The sequence below is a fragment of the Brassica rapa genome, chromosome A03, assembly GCF_000309985.2.
Source record: "Brassica rapa cultivar Chiifu-401-42 chromosome A03, CAAS_Brap_v3.01, whole genome shotgun sequence".
NCBI lineage: Eukaryota > Viridiplantae > Streptophyta > Magnoliopsida > Brassicales > Brassicaceae > Brassica > Brassica rapa.
The window spans coordinates 34,375,018-34,395,964 of record NC_024797.2 but is presented as its reverse complement, the minus strand read 5'-3'; the positions used below and the strand labels follow the sequence as shown (position 1 = coordinate 34,395,964).

At 40.0% G+C, this 20,947-nt stretch overlaps 2 protein-coding genes, 1 non-coding gene and 2 pseudogenes across 9 annotated transcripts; 2 read left to right on the top strand and 3 right to left on the bottom strand.

Annotated features, from left to right (window-relative positions):
• Positions 1–498: 498 nt before the first annotated feature.
• Positions 499–2,637, top strand: LOC103849294 (annotated as a pseudogene).
• Positions 2,638–2,865: 228 nt separating this feature from the next.
• Positions 2,866–2,984, bottom strand: LOC117133122. Its single transcript, XR_004456963.1, has one exon. It is a non-coding gene; the product is annotated as a 5S ribosomal RNA (ribosomal RNA).
• An 815-nt stretch (positions 2,985–3,799) lies between these two features.
• Positions 3,800–6,367, bottom strand: LOC103849296. Of its 7 annotated transcripts, none has more exons than XM_033287560.1 (3): positions 6,326–6,367; positions 6,000–6,098; positions 3,800–5,910 (listed from the first exon to the last, which is right to left on the bottom strand). In XM_033287560.1, the coding sequence occupies exon 3, from the start codon at positions 4,990–4,992 to the stop codon at positions 3,859–3,861; it is 1,134 nt and encodes a 377-aa protein (XP_033143451.1). In that variant the 5' UTR covers positions 4,993–5,910; positions 6,000–6,098; positions 6,326–6,367; the 3' UTR covers positions 3,800–3,858. The 7 variants fall into 7 exon arrangements, with proteins under 7 accessions (XP_033143451.1, XP_033143453.1, XP_033143457.1 ...); XM_033287562.1 differs by having other exon boundaries at positions 6,016–6,098; XM_033287566.1 differs by having other exon boundaries at positions 6,062–6,098.
• A 38-nt stretch (positions 6,368–6,405) lies between these two features.
• On the top strand, positions 6,406–12,434 carry LOC103849297 (bifunctional UDP-glucose 4-epimerase and UDP-xylose 4-epimerase 3). The gene is made up of 9 exons (XM_009126091.3): positions 6,406–6,662; positions 6,836–6,885; positions 7,002–7,137; positions 7,230–7,331; positions 7,426–7,653; positions 7,732–7,813; positions 7,904–7,986; positions 8,072–8,163; positions 8,290–12,434. The coding sequence occupies exons 1-9, from the start codon at positions 6,465–6,467 to the stop codon at positions 8,360–8,362; spliced, it is 1,044 nt and encodes a 347-aa protein (XP_009124339.1). The 5' UTR covers positions 6,406–6,464; the 3' UTR covers positions 8,363–12,434.
• On the bottom strand, positions 8,561–13,316 carry LOC103849312 (annotated as a pseudogene).
• Between the last annotated feature and the right edge of the window lie 7,631 nt (positions 13,317–20,947).

Here is a 20,947-nt window from a genome sequence, read left to right as displayed (position 1 = left end):
TTCTAATTCATCGATCAAACTTCGCGGATTAGAAACCGCGGAAAACTCGTAGTAAACGTGTCGAGTCGGAAGACGGCCCAAAGGGACCTAAAACACGACTCGAGGCCCATCCTACGATTTTTCCTAACCAAAAGCCCGTGAACCACAGCATGGTTCACGCTTGGCCCACGAGGAAGGATAAATGTCAAGTTTCCGCGGATAAATACGGAAGTTTTGAAGATAATTGTGAAGATCGGGAAAAACGGAATATCTCCATTTTTTTGCTATGACGGCTTAAGGGCAGAAGAGTAAAAGCGTAAACCGACCTTGGAGCTAGTATATAAGGAGCCCTAGGCGAGGAGCAGAAACAAGAACTTTTCAGAGCAAACTTAGCACTTAGAGCGATTTAGGCAACTTTCCGTTTTTGTTATTTCGAGCTGCGACTCAATTAGGTTTAGCCGTCTTAGGGTTGCTAGAACTAGGAATCTCGCCGACAGCTCTCGAGCCCAGGCTTATACCTTGTTGTAACGCTCATACGCAGATTCGGAATAAGATCTACTTTGCTCTCTTTTCGACTTCTTATCTTTATCGTTGTTATTCTCGTGTTCTGATTGCTTGACGTGTGGTAATTAACAGATATCCGGGTCCTCTGGGAAACTAGGGTTTTCTTAGTTTCCTTATTTAAACGGAAATCGACAGTGCGAATTTCGGTTCCCACAATTGTCATCCATATTCTCTTTCGTTCAGTGCAGTGCTTCTAATTTTGAATGCAACACGGAGTGTTAACTGTTCATTAAATTCAAGAAAATATCTGTCATTCTTATTATATTTTATACAGATCAAATCCTTACTATAGTATCAATCGATCACACTAGAACAGTTGAATATAGCTTAAATTCCAACAACCATATTATTGCATATGGTTAGTCAATGATTAGTGTTTCAATTGCACAAGAAACCGCTGTCAGCACAGCCAAATTGCACAAGAAACCGATTAAAGTCTTGACCACGCCTGGACAGTAGCTTGCCTGTGTCACTAGAAACAATCAAACAACATATAACCACACTCTTTAAATGAATAGTTTAGTACTAATCTTTCGCAGTTACTGGTAGTTTTTCTCTTTCGCCATTTTAAATTGATATTTACATATATGATACATGTATATATAGGTATTCCAAGAAAATTAATAATTGTTGTTTACTTTATTATTCAACAAACAATTATCATCACATTCACATAAGACATAACACCCTCTTGTCCCAAGAAATACAAAAATCTCTTACAGAATAAGTCTCTGTCTTTTGCAAACATTGTTTGAAGAAAACACAAAAGATGGAAGAGAGCAGAGGAACAGAACAAGCTGTGTTATTGCAGAGCTTGAAAAGGTTGATCGTTTCTTTTGTTTGTAGTCTTCCAATGCCTCTTCTTGGTCTTCTTATCATGCTTCTCTTAATCTACAACAGTTTCTCTGTCTTCTCTCTTCATCTTGATCCAATTCCACCAATTAAGTCCACTCCTTCACTTAATCATCACCAGGTTCTTCATCATCATCCATCAGTATCACTACCATCAACAGCAACACTGACATCATCATCTAAGTCAGATTCTTTGTTGTTGCTTGCGGTGAAAGAAACCTCTTCTGGGTACATACAGAAGCAGAACGTTTCGTCGACGAATGCAGAGAGAAGACACAAGTTAACACCCGTGACGACACAGAAGCCACAAGGCAAATCAAAAGCGAGATTCAAGACGAGGATCAAGTCATTCTTGTTCAAATCCTCATGTGAATCCCTGTTCTTCATGACCTGGATCTCCTCCATCGAATCTTTTGGTGACAGAGAACGTTTCACAATAGAGAGTCTCTTCAAATCTCACCCAAATAGCTGTTTGATCTTGGTCTCAAACTCACTTGACGGTGAGAGAGGAACACTAATCTTGAAACCCTTAACGGACAAAGGGCTTAAAGTGCTTGCGATTACTCCTGACTTCTCTTACATCTTTAAATACACATCAGCAGAGAAATGGTTTGAAAGGTTGAAGAAAGGAATGTTCAGTCCAGGAGTGATTCCATTAGAGCAAAACCTCTCTAACCTTCTAAGATTAGTCTTGCTCTACAAATTTGGAGGAATCTACTTAGACACGGACTTCATAATCCTCAAACCTCTCACCAATCTACACAACGTAATAGGAGCACAAGCAGTTGACCCGGTAACAAGAAAATGGAGCAGGCTCAATAACGCTGTTCTCATCTTTGACAAGAACCATCCTCTTCTTGAAAGGTTCATCAACGAATTCACAAGAACCTTCAACGGTAACAAATGGGGGCACAACGGTCGCTACTTAGTATCAAGAGTCGTTGAAAGAATCAATAGTTCTTCATTGGAGTTGCGATTCTCTGTTCTTCCACCATCTGCGTTTTATCCAGTGGATTGGACAAGAATCAGAGGATTTTACAGAGCTTCCATGAATGAGAGTGAGGCAATTGGTCGCGCAAGAGACTTATGCGTTTACGTAAACATAGCTTTGCTGTTCATCTTTGGAACAGAGAGAGTAAGAAGCTTACGATTGAAGAAGGAAGCATCATTCATCGACTCATGTCTGAATCTTGTATCTTCTGTAACTCTTCTTCTTCTTCTTCTTTACATTTTAGTTACTAAAAAAAATGTAAAGTAAGTCTCTACGATAGAGAGAGCGAGAGAGAGCAACACACAAAAGTATATTCTGCGTGTGTGTGTTATCAACAACATATTTGCTGATCTATCTGCCCCTTTGAGGAGGCGTCCATATTTGCTGATGCATAGTTTCTGTACATCAGAAGTCTCGTTATATGAGGTTTCCAAGTTTAGATTCGTTTTAGGCTGAAAAATAAAAATAAAAAATAAAAAATGGTGCAACACGAAGACTTCCCGGGAGGTCACCTATCCTAGTACTACTTTCGCCCAAGCACGCTAAACCGCGGGGTTCTGATGGGATCCAGTGCATTAGTGCTGGTATGATCGCACCCATCAGTACAACACTCTCGTTTCTATATATCTCTTTTCGGCCAATCCAAGTGTAAGGCCGTGGAGCCCACATAATTTTCTTGCCGTTAAACAAAGAAGCGCGTCGAGGTAAAAGGCATTAAGAAAGCATCAAAAACACCCTAAAAATCCGCTTTCGATCTTTTTTACGTGTCGTAACTTTCTGCAGTCTGTTTGAGAGCCAAAACGACTGAATTTTAGCCCGAAAAATTGCATCACCAGGAATTCGTAGTGGCCTTCGTGGGTCTTGAAAGCTGTCTTTCCCACGTCAGCCGCTCTCACCCTTATTTGATGGTACCCCGACTTCAGGTCTAACTTGGAGAAGACTGTTGCTCCTGCCAACTCATCTAACAGCCCTTCTATCACTGGAATAGGGTAACGGTCGGGTATAGTGCTCTTGTTTACTGCTCGGTAATCGACACAAAACCTCAGTCCTCCATCTTTCTTCTTCACTAATAACACGGGACTCGAAAAGGGACTGATGCTAGGGCGTATGATTCCAGCCTGCATCATCTCTTTAACGAGCTTCTCTATTTCGTTCTTCTGCGTGTGAGAGTAGCGATAAGGCCTCACATTTATTGGTCATGTTCCTTCGCGAAGAGTTATCGCATGCTCTCTGGACCGCTTTGGAGGCAATCCTTCTGGCATTTGAAAAACCCCCGCAAACTTCTTTAACAACGCTGCCACTGCCAGACTGGGCTTCGTCTCACTCTCCGTGCTGGTGTTTTCGAACAACGTCTGTAACTCCAGTAAGTATACAACGTCCTCCTTCCCCCATAGCTTCTCCATCGCCTTGAGGGACACCTGAGCCTTCAACAACTCTGGGTCACTACAGATCGAGACCCACTTCTGATCTTGTTAAAACCTCAAGATGTGAAGTCCCCAATTAATTTGAGTCTCTCCCAACTCCGCTAGCCATGTGTAACCCAATACCAAGTCAATTGTGCCCAATTCAAACCTCAAAAATTCTTCTTTAATCTTAACTCCTTGTATGTTAATCTCCACTCCTTCACACTTTCCCAATCCAGAAATAACCTCACCGTTTCCCACTGCTACTCCAAATCCTACTGTCTCCACCACCGGTAACCCCAGTTCCTCCACTAACTTCTGAGATATGAAGTTACATGTCGCTCCGGAATCGATGAGAACCACAACCTCCTTGTTCCCAATCAATCCTTTCATCTTCATAGTCTTCTTAGAAGTAATGCCCACCATTGAGTTCAACGACAACACGTGCAACTCCTGTTCTTTGTTACCCTCTTGATCCTCGTCTCTGTCCTCATCACTCAACTCTTCCTTTTCCTTCTCCTCACTCTCATCTAACTCCAACTTCTTGAACTTCTGAAAAGCCTTACAGCGATGCCCTGCGAAGAATCTCTCTCCGCTATGCCTGCAAGGATTCTGAATTGTTCTCCTCTGATCAGTTCCCTTGGCATCACGCTGAGAGTCCATCGACTTCCTTGCTGGTGTGTTATCACCGTGCCTCGCAGGACTCGACTGTGAGTTATAGCTTCTCTGATTTGAGTTGAGCGCAGGTGCGGAACTGGTTCTCTGGAATGAACGGTTGTTGTAGGCACTGCGCTCATTCTCCTGCTCCTCAATGATCTTCGCCATATCCACTATCTCGTCCATCCCCACTGGTCGCAATCGCACCACCTGCTCTCTCAGACTACACTTCATCCCATGGAGAAAAATCTCTTCCAAGACGTCATTTGGAACGTGTGGTACTTCAGCCGACAACTCTTCAAACTGCTCTCGATACTCCGAAATAGTACCCGTCTGACGCAGACGCAGCATCTGACTGAGAATCGTCCCACCTCTTGTGGGTTTAAAACGCCTTCGCAGTTTCGTTTTGAAATCCCTCCAATCCAACGGCTCTTCTCGATCCTGAATCATCCTTAGCCAAGTCACTGCACACCCCGTCATACATGACATCGCTAACGATAGTTTCTCACCTTCGTCGGTCAGGTTAACCGAGAAGCATTTCTCCATCCTGATGATCCAATCATCCGGGTTCTTCCCTTCAAAGTTAGGCAGATCGAGCTTCTTCGGAGGTGATTCGAGCTTCTGTTGAGCTGAATACCCCGACGAACCAGCGTGATACGACGGAGTGTTGAGCTCCGCCGCTCGATAAGGAACCACCGTCTCGGGAACGTGCAACAGACCTTTCTCTGAACGGATCTGCAACCCTGGGCCTTGGGACGCAGATCCTTCAGTCTCTCGACGGATCTACACTGATTCCACCTCCTTCGCCTTGTTCTTCTCCTGATCCGCTACCATCTTCGTCTGTTGTTGAAACATCGCCATCAACTGAGCATGACGCTCCTCCGCCTTGGTCGACGCATCCAGAATCGATTTCTCGCTCTTCGCCGTAGCTTCACGTAACTCCTCGATCGCGGTTGCGAAACCACCGATCTGACCTTCGAGAGCAGAGATCCTCTCAGTGTGAGTCTCTTGCTTCGGAGGCATGGTTTTACAGCTCTGATACCAATGATAAGCAAGGCTTATCCGTAACAAGAAAGAGGGGAGAGATTAGAAGAAAGGATAAGGATTTAGATAAGGTTTTTAATGATCAATTATGATAATGCGAATGTTTACATCTCAACCATATAAATAACCAAATGAAAGACAATATGACAACGTTTCCTTCTTATTCTTTATTATACTCTCAAGACCCTCTATCTCCAAGAGAGTCTCTGCTTCATAACATTCTTCCTTCTTAGCCACGCTTAACCTCCCTCTTCGACTTCATACGCTTCTGCACAAATGCTAGTGGTACCGCCAGCTTATCATCTTCCACCACCATCAAACTTCTTATCTGTATCTCTTCCCTTGCCTCTGAACCAACTCCATCTCTTCTCTTCTATATTTCTCGACTCCAATTCCATTGACGCTTCAAACTCCCACCACCTGAATCATCAAAATTTGCAATTTATCAGAGCTCCAATCAGATGAACATAAAAACAGAACATACCAACAAAATCTAAAACTATGGTTACCAGAACAAGTTAACACATGAATATAAACAGATTCATGTATAATTAATTCCAGTCCTGCATACCACCATATATTGTCTCCTCTGCTCACGACCACCAGCTCTGCCCATGAACAAAAAAAAAAACATATTCAAAAGAGAGAGAGAGAGAGAGAGAGAGAGAGAGAGAGAGAGAGAGAGAGAGAGAGAGAGAGAGAGAGAGAGAGAGAGGCAAATAGAGAAGTGACCGTGTTGGTGGTGAAAGATTGCGACTCAATCGAAGGGAGTGCGACGGAACCGACGAGCCTCTTCCCATGTCTTCTCCGACACATCTTTCTCAGACCCGTTTACCTTCTCTGACGCCTAATGAGGTTCAATCATGGGTGTGACTCTACTCAAGAAAGCAATAAAATAAAAGACTCTTTTTTTTCTTTTGTTCTTAATTTGCCCAAAAGTATTGATTTTGCCAAGTGGGTTTTCGTCTAGAACAATGGGTTCTTCTGTGGAGCAGTGCATTTTGGTGACTGGTGGCGCTGGCTTCATTGGGACGCACACTGTTGTTCAGCTTTTGAATAAGGGCTTCAAGGTTTCCATCATTGACAATCTTGATAACTCTGTCCTTGAAGCTGTTCATAGGGTTCGTGAGCTTGTTGGTCCTGATCTCTCTACCAAGCTTGAATTCAATCTGGTTAGTACCCAATTTTTATCTAAATTTTTGGCTGTTTCAGGAACTGAGATTGTATATATATCTGAAATTTTGCATTTTTCTTCTTCCTTGATCTCCAAGAAAAGCTGAAGATTTTGCTCTGTTATACACAGATCATTAGTTTATTAATTTACAGTTGTCTTGATTCACTGCAGGGTGATTTGAGAAACAAAGGGGACATTGAGAAACTCTTTTCAAATCAGAGGTAATGTTGAGACTCAGATTTATGCAATTTTTATTCAGGTGAGAAATATGATTTCTCCTTTTATTTTATTTTTGTTTTTGTCTGATAGTATGATTTTTCTCTGTGTGGTAAAATAGATTTGATGCTGTGATTCACTTTGCTGGTCTTAAAGCCATGAGTGAAAGTGTTGCAAACCCTTGTCGTTGCTTTGATAACAACTTAGTTGGAACAATCAACCTCTATGAGACAATGGCCAAGTACAACTGCAAAATAGTCAGACACAATCCCTTATCTTTAGTAAATGGGTAGAATGATTCACATTGGTAGGCTTACCAATTGTTTGTGATGCTGTCATTTATATGCAGATAGTGTTTTCGTCGTCTGCAACAGTTTATGGCAAACCAGAAGTAGTCCCATGTGTGGAAGACTTTGAGTTAGAGGCTATGAATCCTTATGGTCGCACTATGGTACTAAGTTAACATATTGTCATTTTGAATATATGATCTCTAATCTGTTTTTTTTTATGAGTCCGAAAGTCATGCTATTTCTATTTCTTTCCAGTTGTATCTTGAAGAGATAGCTAGAGACATTCATGCGGCAGAACCAGAGTGGAGGATAGTTCTTCTGAGGTATTTCAATCCTGTTGGAGCACACGAGAGCGGGAGGATCGGAGAAGATCCAAAGGGCATACCAAACAATCTCATGCCTTATATCCAGCAAGTTGCAGTTGGAAGATTACCTGAACTCAATGTGTTTGGACATGACTATCCTACAAAGGATGGTAGCGCGGTACAACATTTATAGTTACTGTTTCTTTAGTTTGGATCTCTGATTGTAGATTAATAAAATAACATACACTACTTGCAGGTCAGAGACTATATCCATGTAATGGATTTAGCAGATGGACATGTGGCTGCGTTGAACAAGCTATTTACTGATCCAAAGATTGGTATAATATATAACTGTTTGATGGATTTTTGGTTTGATTGATTAGGATTTTGAGAATTTTTAATGTGTTGGTTTTTCATCGTAATCTTAGGGTGTACAGCTTATAATCTTGGGTCTGGTCAAGGAACTTCTGTCTTGGAAATGGTTACTGCTTTTGAAAAAGCTTCTGGCAAGGTGAAACATTTAAATCCTTTCTTATTTGAATGAGATGGAAGATTTTCTGTAAAAGAAATGGTATAAACAAAGATTTGTTATGCAGAAAATCCCAATGAAGCAATATCCAAGAAGAGCAGAAGATGCAACAGCTGTGTATGCTTCAACTAAGAGAGCTGAGAAAGAACTCGGATGGAAGTAAGTCACTGGTTTTACCATTTCCGCATATAAATCATATAAATCAAGAAAGAATATATGTTCACTCTATGCTTATGGGATCTGAATAAGGGGCCTGATTCTTTGTGATTTTGTTTTGTTTGTTAGGGCACAATATAGAATGGATGAGATGTGCAGAGATCAGTGGAACTGGGCAAACAACAATCCATGGGGTTTTTAGGACAAGCCTTCTTGACCTTCTTCATTCTCTTTTTAACCTTTTTTTTTCCACCACATAACATAAGGAAAAAGAATAAGAATTGTACTGAACGAGCTCTCTCTTCCAGTTAATACTAATTTACGTTAAACTGTAATGATTTCAAGTTATCAACTTAATCATGAAAAATGATGTCTTGTTGCGCAAGTAAGAACCATAAGATGTTAATAAAATTCAACAATATTAACTAAACTGTGTACAACTCTTTTTTCTTTCTTGGGTATCTCGCTGCTAATAATACATGTAAACTGTGTACAATTTGCAAGTTTGTTTCTTCTTCTTCTTCTGTTTTAGACTTCTTCGCCATATTCATCATAGTTGCTATCCTTGAGGATGTTGTATTTGCAGAGAGGAGAAGTGTTGTTTATGTAAAGCCATTTGTCCACACAACTGCAATGGAAATGGTGGCCACAAGGCAGTTCTCTTAGCTCTGTCTCGTCTTCATACGCTGAAAGACAAATGCAGCATTCCTGCAGATTCACAACAGCAAAATCCATTAACACAACGTACTATGCAGGTTACTAACAGAAAGAAGAACTGATCTCTTGTGTTACTTACTGTGCCCTCACGAGAAAGGGTATGTGATACCTGAAACGTATCTCTTGGATCAAAACAGTAACAAGCAAAAGAAACAAACGTAGATTGATGATAAGAACTGTATTACAACCTTGAGAGAATTATTAATGGAGTCTCTCACCTCCCCCTCTTGTGATCTAATCTCTAGATGATCTTATTCTCAAAGCAACAAACGACTTAAATAGAAAAGGCAAAGACGGCTCCGTCACTCCCACTTGCTAATCTGTTAACCTCTCACGTGCACTGATCCTCCACGTCATCGATCCTTAGTATGTAGATAAACTCCACTTGCACCTCACCTCGTCTTATAGAAGCATTATCCTTTCTTTACCCATTACTCTTGTACCAGTGCACATAACAGTATGTTCGAAGGGTGAATCTGTGCCACATTCAGTCATAACTCCTGAATCTCCTTGTGCTTGTTCTTCATCAAAATTATGTTTCTCAGACTCACCAACCTTTCGGAATTTGAACTTCGTTAGTTGGTAAATGTCTTCTTTAGAAGCTCCTTCCTGCATTTTCAATTTAAAAAAAAAAATCAACTTTCTTGGAGTTACAAATGGCAAAACAGTTCATGAGACATGTTCTGCCACTGCGTACAGAACTGCAATGATGCAAGGCAAGCAGCAGCAAACAGGGATGCCGACCACACAAGCCAATGCAATTGCAGAAAACCACAAAGAACACATCGATACCGAGAAACACTATACACAACCAACAACAAAGCAACCAATATAAACAACAGAAACACAATCCGACAGTCTAAGAGATGTAGTAAGAGAAGGAAACAAACCAGTAAAGCTGAGGGGATCCTTGAGCTATCTCTTGGCCACCAGAAGATACCCAGTAGAATCCAATGATCCACCATATAAATGAGAACATAGTATTTGCAGACTCTAAATGCTTAAACCTGCCTTATAAATGGTTACAGACACACACTACTTTAGCCAAAATTTCACATCCAAACACACAAGTGATCGTCTGCCTGCATAGAAGAAGGAGAGCTTGGGATCCTATTACTTCTCCTTCTACGATACTCAACACAACACACAGACCATATGCATCACACATTGCAACCCATACCCAATAATCCAAACCCTAAGCGGCGTATTGGGCTCAGCGACGAAAGCAAGGTTCCAAACGAAATCAAGAACCACCACGGGCTTCGAGTAAGCCCAATCGCTTTGCCTCTCCTCGAGCTGCTCCGCCGCTGATTCACGAACCAGCATCGACGGCTCTCTCACGTCATCCTCCTCCTGCCACTTGCATATGTCTTAGTAACCTCGTTGCTTCTCTTAGACCTTGTCTCCTCACCGACCTCCTTCCACCAAGGGCATGTTCACCTCCTCCTCTATTGGCATTTTTTGTTTTGGTTTTTTCTTTCAGCAAATTGATATCGAGACAAAACCGGAGTTGCTAGGATTTCGATTCAAACACAGAGGAAGAGGGAAAAAATAATGAAACGGATAAATGGGAAACACGTGATCCATGTCTGAATTGAAAATAAAAAGTCAAATTTGATATTTTATGCGTCCTTAAACATCCGCCAAACAAAAATGCGGGGCATGTATGTAAATATCGAGTTTTTATAAATGGCTGTATAAAGCAAATTTCAATACTTTGGTCCAGATTTCGTTTTCTTCTAATTTTTTGAGTCCTTTAATACAAATAATCGGGAACAAAGGATTATTAATCAGTCTCAAGAATGACTGTCGTGGTCATTTACACTTGTCATTTATCTAATTCCCTTTGCATCATCATCATCATCATCTGAAAGTTTTGTCTTTTTCTTTCTAATGTTACCGTCCTTTTCTACTATAAATAGTGGTCCTCCCTCTTTGCATTTGTAAGGATGATAAGAAAATAATAAATGATTATCTCTCTCCAAGTCTCTATCACATCTCTCTCTCACGTTTTGTTCCTCTTCTCCTCATACACAAAATCCTTTTTTTCCACTCATCTCTCTCGCATTACTTTCACACATATAAATATATATATATATATATATATACATCCACCTCTCACCTTATATTATACAACACGTTATCAGCACGAGACTCTGACCAACTGAAGTTTATCAATCCGAAAGTTCTTAAACGAGCCGAGGTAATGTTTAAATTTATGTATTTCAATACACTTAATTTATTTAAATTTTATTATTGTTTCGGAATGAGAGGCTGGGCCTTCTTCGTTCGGGATGATAGGTGCTGCCTTCCCCGACTGATCGTTATGGTAGGCTATGCCTTCACGATCAGAGAAACACATGGTAGGCTTTGCCTCTGTGAATAAAAAGAAAAGGTCAAAAATGGTAGACTATGTCTCCTCGGACCTTGAAAAAATTAAAAGTCAAAATGGTAGACCATGTCTCCTCGGACTTTGAAAAATAATGATCAATATGGTAGTCTATGACTCCTCGGATCATGTGGTAGGTTGAGCCTCCCAATTTTATTTATGCTATTTAAATTCCTGCAATTTAAATTTCTGCAATTTAATTTTTGCTTTTATTTTATGCCTTTAATTTATGCATTTAAATTACGCATTTAAATTCTCGTATTTACTATATTTATATTATTATTCTATGAATACAGTTATAATGTTGAATTTGACAAAGCTCGAAATTAATGCCCTGGATATTATGGGAAATAATTATATAACTTGGGCAGTGGGTGCAAAGATGCACCTGAGAGGAAACGGGATTTTGGAAACCATCGATAGCTCAAAAACGGTGTCGGATGAGAAAAAGGCTAAAGCCATGATATTTTTACGACACCACATCCATGATGGTTTAAAGGTTGAATATATTACGAAAGAGGATCCTTGTGACCTCTGGAAATCTTTAAAAGAGAGGTTCGATCACCAGAAATATGTGATCTTACCGAAAGCTAAACACGAGTGGATCCATCTACGGTTCCAGGATTAAAAAAGTGTTAGTGAGTTTAATTCTGCGATGTTCGGAATTACTTCGAGGATGATGTTATGTGGAGAGAAAATAAGTGATTATGATATGATCGAGAAAACTCTCTCCACGTTCCATCCTAAAAATGTAATCCTGTAGCAACAGTACCGGGTAAATGGATATACCCGTTACTCGGAGTTGATGCAAGTCCTCCTTGTAGCGGAGCAGAATAATCAACTCGTGACTTTAAACCAACAAGCTCGTCCCACTGGGATCTGCTCCATTCCCTGAAGCGAATGTTGCATCATCCAGTTATGATAATAGGAGAGGACGAGGTCGTGGACGTGGTGGAAACCGTTATCATGGTCGTGGAAGAGGCAAGGAAGAAGATTTTGTCCCTATGATGAAAGAGATAACAAGAACTTCCACGAAAATGAAATGAATGAAAAAGGCCAGGATGATAAAAGGCAAACAGGAAAGGTTTGCTACAGATGCGGCATGAAAGGACATTGGGTACGTAGTTGTCGTACGCCAAAACATTTAGCCGATTTGTATAGAGAATCCCAAAAGGGAAAAGAGAAAGGAAGAGGTGAAACTAACTTCATCTCTGATGAATATGGGCCATCCTTTCATGGTTTAAACGATGATACTCATCTCGACGTATCAGACTTTCTGGTTGAGCCAGAGAGCATCGATGAGTGATAGAATCGATGTGATATAAGTAGACGGTATTATATTATATATATATCTTTTGTTGTAAGATATATGTTATGTTTGTTATGTTTAATGTTTAATAATATATGTTTTATGAATATTTTAAATTCAGAAAGAATGCCAAACTTTGAGACTATGGATGGAGATTTGTGTTTGGCAGATACGTGCCAAGCTATCTGCCCTTGTGTTCTCCGTCCTAGGTACATGAACGATAACTGCATTGACAATACTTTGTCGCAAAAGCTTAATATCTTTCAGGTAGTTTTCAAATGCTGGTCATTCCTCTGGTTCCAAAACCATCTTCACCAATTGAGAACAATCCGTTGCAAACGTAACCTGAAACTGCCTTAAATTTTTCATACATTCCATTGCCCAAATTAATGCCTCCATCTCCGAATGAAGAGGCGAGAGGCATGCCCTTACATTCTTTGCCCCCAGTAAGCCATCAAAGCCTGGTAACGTACTAAGCCATCCTTGTCCTGAAAATGGGTCCTTATCTTTCCAAGAGCCGTCCGTGAAACACCATCTACCTGTGGTCCCTAGATCAGTCCTTACTTGTCCTTCTTGTGCCACCCTATGATTATTAGTGACATGTGCCTCAGCCCACAGTGTTGATTCAACTTTTGCCAGTCGAAGCGTTTCCCTTGGATCAATGTCAAGATTACTGAACACTTTGTTGTTTAGACCCTTCCAAATATACCATAATATCCATGCAAACTGATGATCCCCCATTTTTGGGTTAACTCTCCAAAATAGTGTGGTCCATATTAGCAAAAAGAAAGCCAGTTGGGAAAATATTTGGATTTGATGGGATCTTAGATAGTGCCGATATTAACCGATATTTTGATTATGAACATGTAAGAAAATATCATCTGCCCAATTGCCAATTGAGTAGTTTCCCTCTTGCGCATTGTCAACTCCATTTTCGATCGATATGTTGTTGGTGATGTCGGTCGATGCTCGTGCACAGTCTGTCTAGTGATGATGAGCGTCGATCGATGTTGTGTAGCTTCTGTCGATCGATGGTGCATTCCTTATCCCATAGGAATGGTGGAGAACTCTATCTTCTTCTGTAAGAAGACCATGATACTCAATAGCTCTTTCCTCCTTGTAGTCCGCATCATACTCATATGTATGTTCTGATGGTATAGCAGCTATTAGTGCAAAACTCGGATAGCAATGTGCTGGCCAATCGTCATGTTCTGCTGCAGGTGAACTGTCGATCGATTCTTCGAGGTGATTGTCGATCGATTGTTGAATGTTTATCATTGTCGATCGATGTTGGAGTGTAAGTATCGATCGATGTTGAATACTCTGTCTCGTACTCAGCTCCACAGTGGCCTGCTCCTATGAATCATGGATCATCTCCAATCTCTATGTAGGACGTATGTGGCTTGACAACTCAAACTGGATCGTAGTAGACGTTCGGATCAATGAGTGTCAGGCACAACTGGTTGGTATACATGTTGCACACTGCTCCTACTGTAGTCAAGAAAGCTCTCCCAAGTAGTAGAGAAGAATTCCAGTTCAGCTTGATATCAAGAACATGAAAATCAAGTGGAACTAGGGCATTACCAATTTGCACCTCAAGGTCTCTGATGATTCCTCCTGAGTTCCTCTGAGAACAATCCACAAAAGTTAATGAATCCTCTGAAGGCTCTATCTTCAGACCTATTTGGTCTGCCATAACCTGCGATAGTATGCTGACGAAGCTCTTGTGTCACATAGTGCACATGGGAACTCAATGACTTTCACCAAGCATGGTATTGCAAATTTCCCAGGATCGCTCTTCTTTTTCAGTGTAATCCTTTTCTTCATCTTCTCTCTGATCTGATGGAACATTCTCCCAATGTCCTCCTAAGTCTCCTTGGTCTCGCTGAAGAACATCCACAACCTGTGGGAAAGTAAGCCTCCTCAAATGGCTTATCCAGTGGAATCCTAAGGATTTTCTTAGTAAAGCTATCCATCTCCTTCTCATTAGCTCCCCTCTTCATATGCTTAGCAACCTTTTCCTTCCTTGTCCTCAAGGTTCTACCCTCATAAGCCTTATCAAATTGCATAGGCTCTGGTGCATCTTCTGAATATATGCTGGTTGTGTCTGGTGGGTTATTAGAAGATTTGGATGAATGCATGTGTGCATTAAGTTGTGCTACCTCAAACTTTGGTAACTGCACGCGGTATGTGAGAGGTGGTCGTCGATCGATGGGTGCTGGAGGTTGTTGATCGTTTGTGGTATCTCTCTGTCGATCGATGGCAGGCTCACGATGCCGATCGATGTTAAAATGAAAGTGTTCATGTGGATATGGTGTCTTGCTGTGAACTCCTTGTGAGTCATGATTCTCACCGCATTACACGATGCAACTGAATCTGCTGCTGTCGTCGATCGATTCTCTGGAAGTCTCGTCGATAGGTGTTCCTTGAAGTGTGTCGGTCGATGTTCGTAACCCGGCATCGATCGACACTAATGCAAACTGCCGAAATTCATGGAACTTTCGACTTCGAAATATCCTTCTTGCAACTTTTCATGCTTAGCCACTTGCCAAAAATCATCATCAATGATGGCATTCACGTGGTGCTTCATTGCTTCATCTCATATCCCCCTTGCTAAGACTTCATGCCTCTTAACACCTCCTCATGTCTGAACTACCTACATCTCCAGCTTCTGCACATGGATGTTCAAAGTATCAAACTTTGTGTTCGGGTTGTTGTACACAGAATCAATCTTCCCATTGAAATCTATTGTTAGTTTCTGCTGGCCTTCAAGAACCTGATCAAGCATTGGTTCTATCTTGCTCTCCTGAGTCTGTGGTGGTGGATTCTGGTAAGATGAGTTTCCATAGCTCTTGATGTTGTTGTAGTTGTTGATGTAGTTGCTGTAGGGTTTCTGGTACGGCGAACTCTGGTTCAAGTTACTCCTCTGTCCATTGCCATAGAAATTCATGTTTCCACTCTGGTTTCCAGACTTCTGAAATCCAGTGTCACTGATGAAGTTCACATCTTCCTCTACTTCTTTGTTATCCTCTGTGTCTACAGCATCTGCATCATCTGCTAAGCAAACATGCTTCTTAAGAAGCTTGTGAACACTGCCCAACTTTACTTTCACCTCATCCATTTGCTTCTTCCCCAGGATGACTGCATATCTCCTTCTCTCAAAGTTAGTGTTCTTAGTGCTATTACTGGATGCCAAGTTCTCAATGAGTCTCACAGCCTCTTATGGATTCGTAATGTTGAAGTTACCTTCACTAGATGTATCGAGAGCCATCTGATAATGCAAGGTGATGCCTCTGAAGAAAGTGATGAGCATTTTCACTTTGTTGAATCCATGGTGTGGATAATCCTCTGGTAAGACTGAATCTAATCCAGGATCTTCAGAATGATTCTATAGGCTCCTACATGAATGTAGCAATCTTTCTCATCAAGTCTTCTACATGTGCCTCATCAAAAAAGTTACGTAACAAAGCGTTCTTGATGTTGGCCCAGGATGTAAGAGATCCTGGTGTTAACTGCTTAAGCCAATGTGAAGCCTCTCCAGCAAGTGAGTACTTGAAGAGCTTGTAGAATAGGTAGTCCTCATTGACTCTATTGCCTTTGATAGCAGGTAGAAGATCTTCGAACCTCTCCGGATGGTCCATAGGATGCTCGTGAGATAACCCACAGTAGGGTGTCTGTCCCACGAGTGTGTAGTACTGTGGCTTCAACTCAAAATCGCCTCTCTGGATAGCTAGAAGGCGAATAGCTGATTTGTTGGCATAGAACTGATCTGAACGGTTGTAATCAGCCAACGTTCTGGGTCGAATATCCTCATTTAAAGGTTGAGCAACTCATGTAGCTTCAGTATCGGGCTCAGGGATTGCAGCATTACGCAGATGACCTTCTAGATCATGCAAGATTCCATTCTTGTCATGTCTGAGAATCAGTGTCGCAACCATATCTTGCGGCTGAGTATCGATTGATGTTTGGGATGAAATATCGATCGATGTCGGATGGAATATGTCGGTCGACGGAAGAGTAGCCTCGGTCGACGGTGATGGGCGAGTGTCGGTCGACGAAATCGGAGTCTCGATTGATTGTGGTATGCGAATGTCGGTCGACGAACTAATGATGTTATCGATCGATGCGGAGTGTCTTTCTTTGCGGATCGAACGTTCCAAGATTGCAGGATCTTCTGAGAATAGTAGTGATGTTTCTCTGTTGCTTCTAGTACTGTTGGGCATGCACCTGAAAAGACAAAAAAAAATATGTCGGGAAGTGGTTTAAAGAAGTAACCTAGGTTGATTTAGTTTAATTGTAAATTGTAGGTTTTAATAAGGTAGTTGTTCGGTTGGGTTGATTGAGTTTTTGACATTTAATTGGAAGTAGCTAGACTTAGGGTTTCTATTCAGGTAAATAGGATTATAGAGATATAGATACTAATCAGTTGTTTGCATGATATTAAAGAGCTCAACTTATAAGAACAAATCAATTAGCTTTCGCATGTTTAGATTCATCTATTGTCTAGATCTAATGACCTTAACATTCGTATGTTAATCAATTTGAAAGTGTCGATCGATGATTCTAGAGGAATATCGATCGATACACCTCTCACGACGTCGCTCGATTATTCTATAGGAATATCCATCGACGCGCTTTTAGCAAGCTTTGCGCACGGTTGATAAAGTATTCACAAAGGTTTCCTAGATCGGCTATTGCTTTTCTCTAGCAATCCTATTTCAGTGAGGATCTATTTAGGATGAGACCAAGCAGGAGCTTATACCAACAAACCCTAAAATCAAAGTTCTAGTTAGCTATTCTAGAACACAAGCATTAAGAACATCCTATTGATGAATATCAAAACTTAGCAATTCTATAGTTGGTGCTAATCCTTCATAACGTATTTAAACCCTAAAGCTAACAATAGAACTACTCAGACATGGCTAAGCAATTCATAATAACAAGGTATAAAGAAAACTGCATAGATAGATAAGTAATAATAATGGAGTTCCAGTCACAAATCTCTGAAGTAGTCTTGGAGCGTCTCTCCAACTCTACTAAATCTTAGGTATGAAAACTAGGAAACAAGAGAACAAGAAAGCATGATTTTCCTTAAACAATTGGCAAGCTATATATATTCGGTTAAAAACTTGTCAGGAGCAATCTTATAATTTGGTGTTGTCTTAGGCTTTAAGTTGGGTGGAACCAAACTGGGTCTCTGCACACTTCGCTGTCGACCGATGGCACAGGATGTGCCTCGATCGATTATTCTCTGAATGTCGACCACTGGCGTTGCTCGATAGTCAGCTCAGATGATTTCTCCTTTTATCTCCAAAATGCTCCAAAAAATCAATTTCTTCCAAATCACTCATGAACCTATAAATATGTTAAATAGACTCTAAAACGTAATAGTTAGTTATTAAAACACTTATATACCATGGCTAAAAGTGGGCAGAATCCATGGCATATCATTATAATAGCTAGATATTATATTAGGGAGAAACAAATTTTAGACGAATAATCTTTTTTTTTAAACACTTTTTCTTGAAACACTAACAAATGATCAAATCTCTCATTCTTCGAACAAATTCAAAAGGATGTTGTTGGAATCTTGTCATGATATTTCACTAAAAGCGTTTTAGGTGTGTGTATATAGTGTTTCTATTATTAAAAATCACTTTGATTTGAAGAAGTGTATTTCTGAGATTGTCAGGATCACATAACATATTAGAAACCACCTATTTAAAAAATTAAATTGTATACATAAAAGTATATACATTAGAGTAAACACATAAATCAAAACTAATACCTTTTGTTTATTTACAATCATATTTTTGGTAAGTAAATCAAAACAATCATTTTATTTACTTTATATGGTATAGAACTAAACTTTAGTGATATTGACATAGATATATATAATATATTTTAGTAAAAATATTTATTATTGACACTTCCTACTCATATGATTTTATTAACATTTTTATATTTGTTGTAACAATAATTTAAATCGTTAATCACAAAACTTTTAATGTGAGATTTTTCAACATAAATTTCAAAATAAAAATCTTAACATCTCATTAATTTTTCAATGCAAATTTTATAAACTAAATTTTTATATATTATTATATAGTATATAATTTAATTTAAATGATATTAATATATATATATATATATATATATATATGAATATCTATTAATGAGTGTTTATATTCATACGATTTAGGATCATTTGTATCTTGTTTGAACAAAAAAAAGTTAAACCATTAATCACAAAATTTTCAATATGAGACTTTTACCATTTTTAGTAATTTATAGTATTTTTAAAAAATTCAAAATATAACATATAGGAAAAAATCTATTTTTTTATTATATGCTTAATGTGATTTTTCAATTTCTATTAATAATATAAAATTAAACAAAAAAAGAAAAGGATACAAAATTGTAATCAAATATGTATTATTATAATCATTAATTGTCGTATATATGTTAACCAAATTAGGTAATTCTGTAGGTTTTATTTAAGGAAAGAATTGAGAATATTCTTTTGTACACTAATAATCAATTTGATAGTTAGTTTAATAAAAAGTATAATATATATTTGTATGGATAGTTAGTTCAAGAAGTCGCTTAGAGATTCGTCGTCCTTCAGGGCTAGGCTCCAGAGATCGACATCGAAAGTTTATCTGTCTATCAACATAAATTATTGTTTGAGAAATTTCGAAGCGATTTGGCGGAAACTTTCGATGGAATTTCGCCTGAGGCGGGAGAACAATTTGAGCGTTGCTCCCTGGAGATTTTTTATGAAGAGACGGCAATGGCCGGCATCTCTTTCGTTTTCCTTTAGCTTGGCCCTTCCCATGGTGATCTTAAAAATCTGCAGATGCGCTTTAGGATCGGTGGTGGCGTCATAGGTAGGGATCTTAATTTTTTCAGGGTCTGAGACCTTCGTCTCGGTGATACAAACAGTGAAGGGAGTCTTTCGAGCCTCTTCGAGAAGCCTGTCAATCTCAGGGGCAGCACTGGTAGCATGGTGAATCTGAGATTTCACCGCTTTAACTTCCGCGGCCGTTTTTGTGATGTAGTCACGGAGATCGCAGATTTTGTCATGATCGTCGTCAGCAGTTTTCCGAGTTTGTCGGCGTTTGCTACGATTGACTCGAGCTTGTTCATCGGCCAGTTTTTCTTGTTTGACCCAGAACATGTTTTCTTCCTCTTCGGTCATGGGTTTCTCGAACGAAGAATCTAGCCGATTTGCGTGGCTCCTAGTCCTTCTTGGATATACATCTGCGTCCTCGTCTGAGTGATCGGACTGGTCGCTGGAATCCAAGTTGACTCGTTCGGCGTTATCCTCCGTTTCCCACACGGGAGGTGGAATATTTTCCGAATTTTTCCGCGTCACAGAAGGGGTAACCTCGTCAGGGTTTTCCACTGTCGGGTTATCTTGTGTGCTCCCCGTCTGTCGAGCGGAGTTGCAAAATCAAGTCTTCTTCCGCGAAGTTTGTAGCTCCACGAGGAAGGACACCTCTGGTTCTCACTGTTAGGGTTTCGACCTGTTTAGAGAGAGAGCCTATGATTTTTTCCTGTTCCTACGATTTCTTTTTGAAGGCGGTGAACATCTCTTCGAACACTGTGGTGTTCGCATTAGCGTTAACTGCGGATACGTTCACTGCTGGAGTAGGGCCAACGTTGTCATTGATGTCTCCATTAACACGAGTTTGTTTGTTGTCCGTTGCCATGTCCGATCGAGCGTTTGCGGCTGAGAGTTAGATTGATCTGTATCCCCCTCTTTCTAGCGCCAAAACGTGGGTACCGAAATTCACACCGTCGATTTCCGTAAAATAAGGAAAAACCCTAAATTTTCCAGAGGTCCCGAATATCTGCTAAACCACACGCCAATCAATCAGAACACGAAAAATAGACTAAGTATAAAATCGATAAAAAGTAAAGAAAGCAAAGAAGACCTTATTCAAATCTGCGTATGAGCGTTTTACAACAAGAAATAGTCTTGGCCACAAGAGTTGTTGGCGAGTTCCCTAGTTTTAACGGCATAAGACTTTGCAACCTAGTTGAGTGGCAGCTCGATAACAAAAACGAAAATAGCCTAAATTGCTCTAAGTGCTAATTTTTTTTGCTGTGTGTAAAAAAGTCTCTATTTGCATCTCTCGCCTTTGCATCCCTTATATACTCCTCCTAGGTTGGTTTGGGCCTTTTTTCCGCTCATGGGTCGAGTTTATCTTCCTGCAGAAATATTCTATTTTCCTGATCTTCGTCATTATCCCTTGAAACTTTAACATTTATCCTCGAACTTGACATTTATCTTCGAATTTTACATTTATCTCTTCTCGCGAATATTCGATAAACCGTCATAGTGACTTTGGGCTGATATTCATTAA

What these genes read in the sequence shown, in the direction of transcription:
- LOC103849296 (XM_033287560.1), bottom strand. Translation starts at nt 4,992, where the DNA reads ATGGAGAAATGCTTCTCGGTTAACCTGACCGACGAAGGTGAGAAACTA.
- LOC103849297 (XM_009126091.3), top strand. Translation starts at nt 6,465, where the DNA reads ATGGGTTCTTCTGTGGAGCAGTGCATTTTGGTGACTGGTGGCGCTGGC. An exon ending in CTACAAAGGATGGTAGCGCG is followed by an intron (nt 7,654 to 7,731) that starts GTACAACATTTA and finishes CACTACTTGCAG; the next exon opens with GTCAGAGACTATATCCATGT. An exon ending in ATTTACTGATCCAAAGATTG is followed by an intron (nt 7,814 to 7,903) that starts GTATAATATATA and finishes TCGTAATCTTAG; the next exon opens with GGTGTACAGCTTATAATCTT.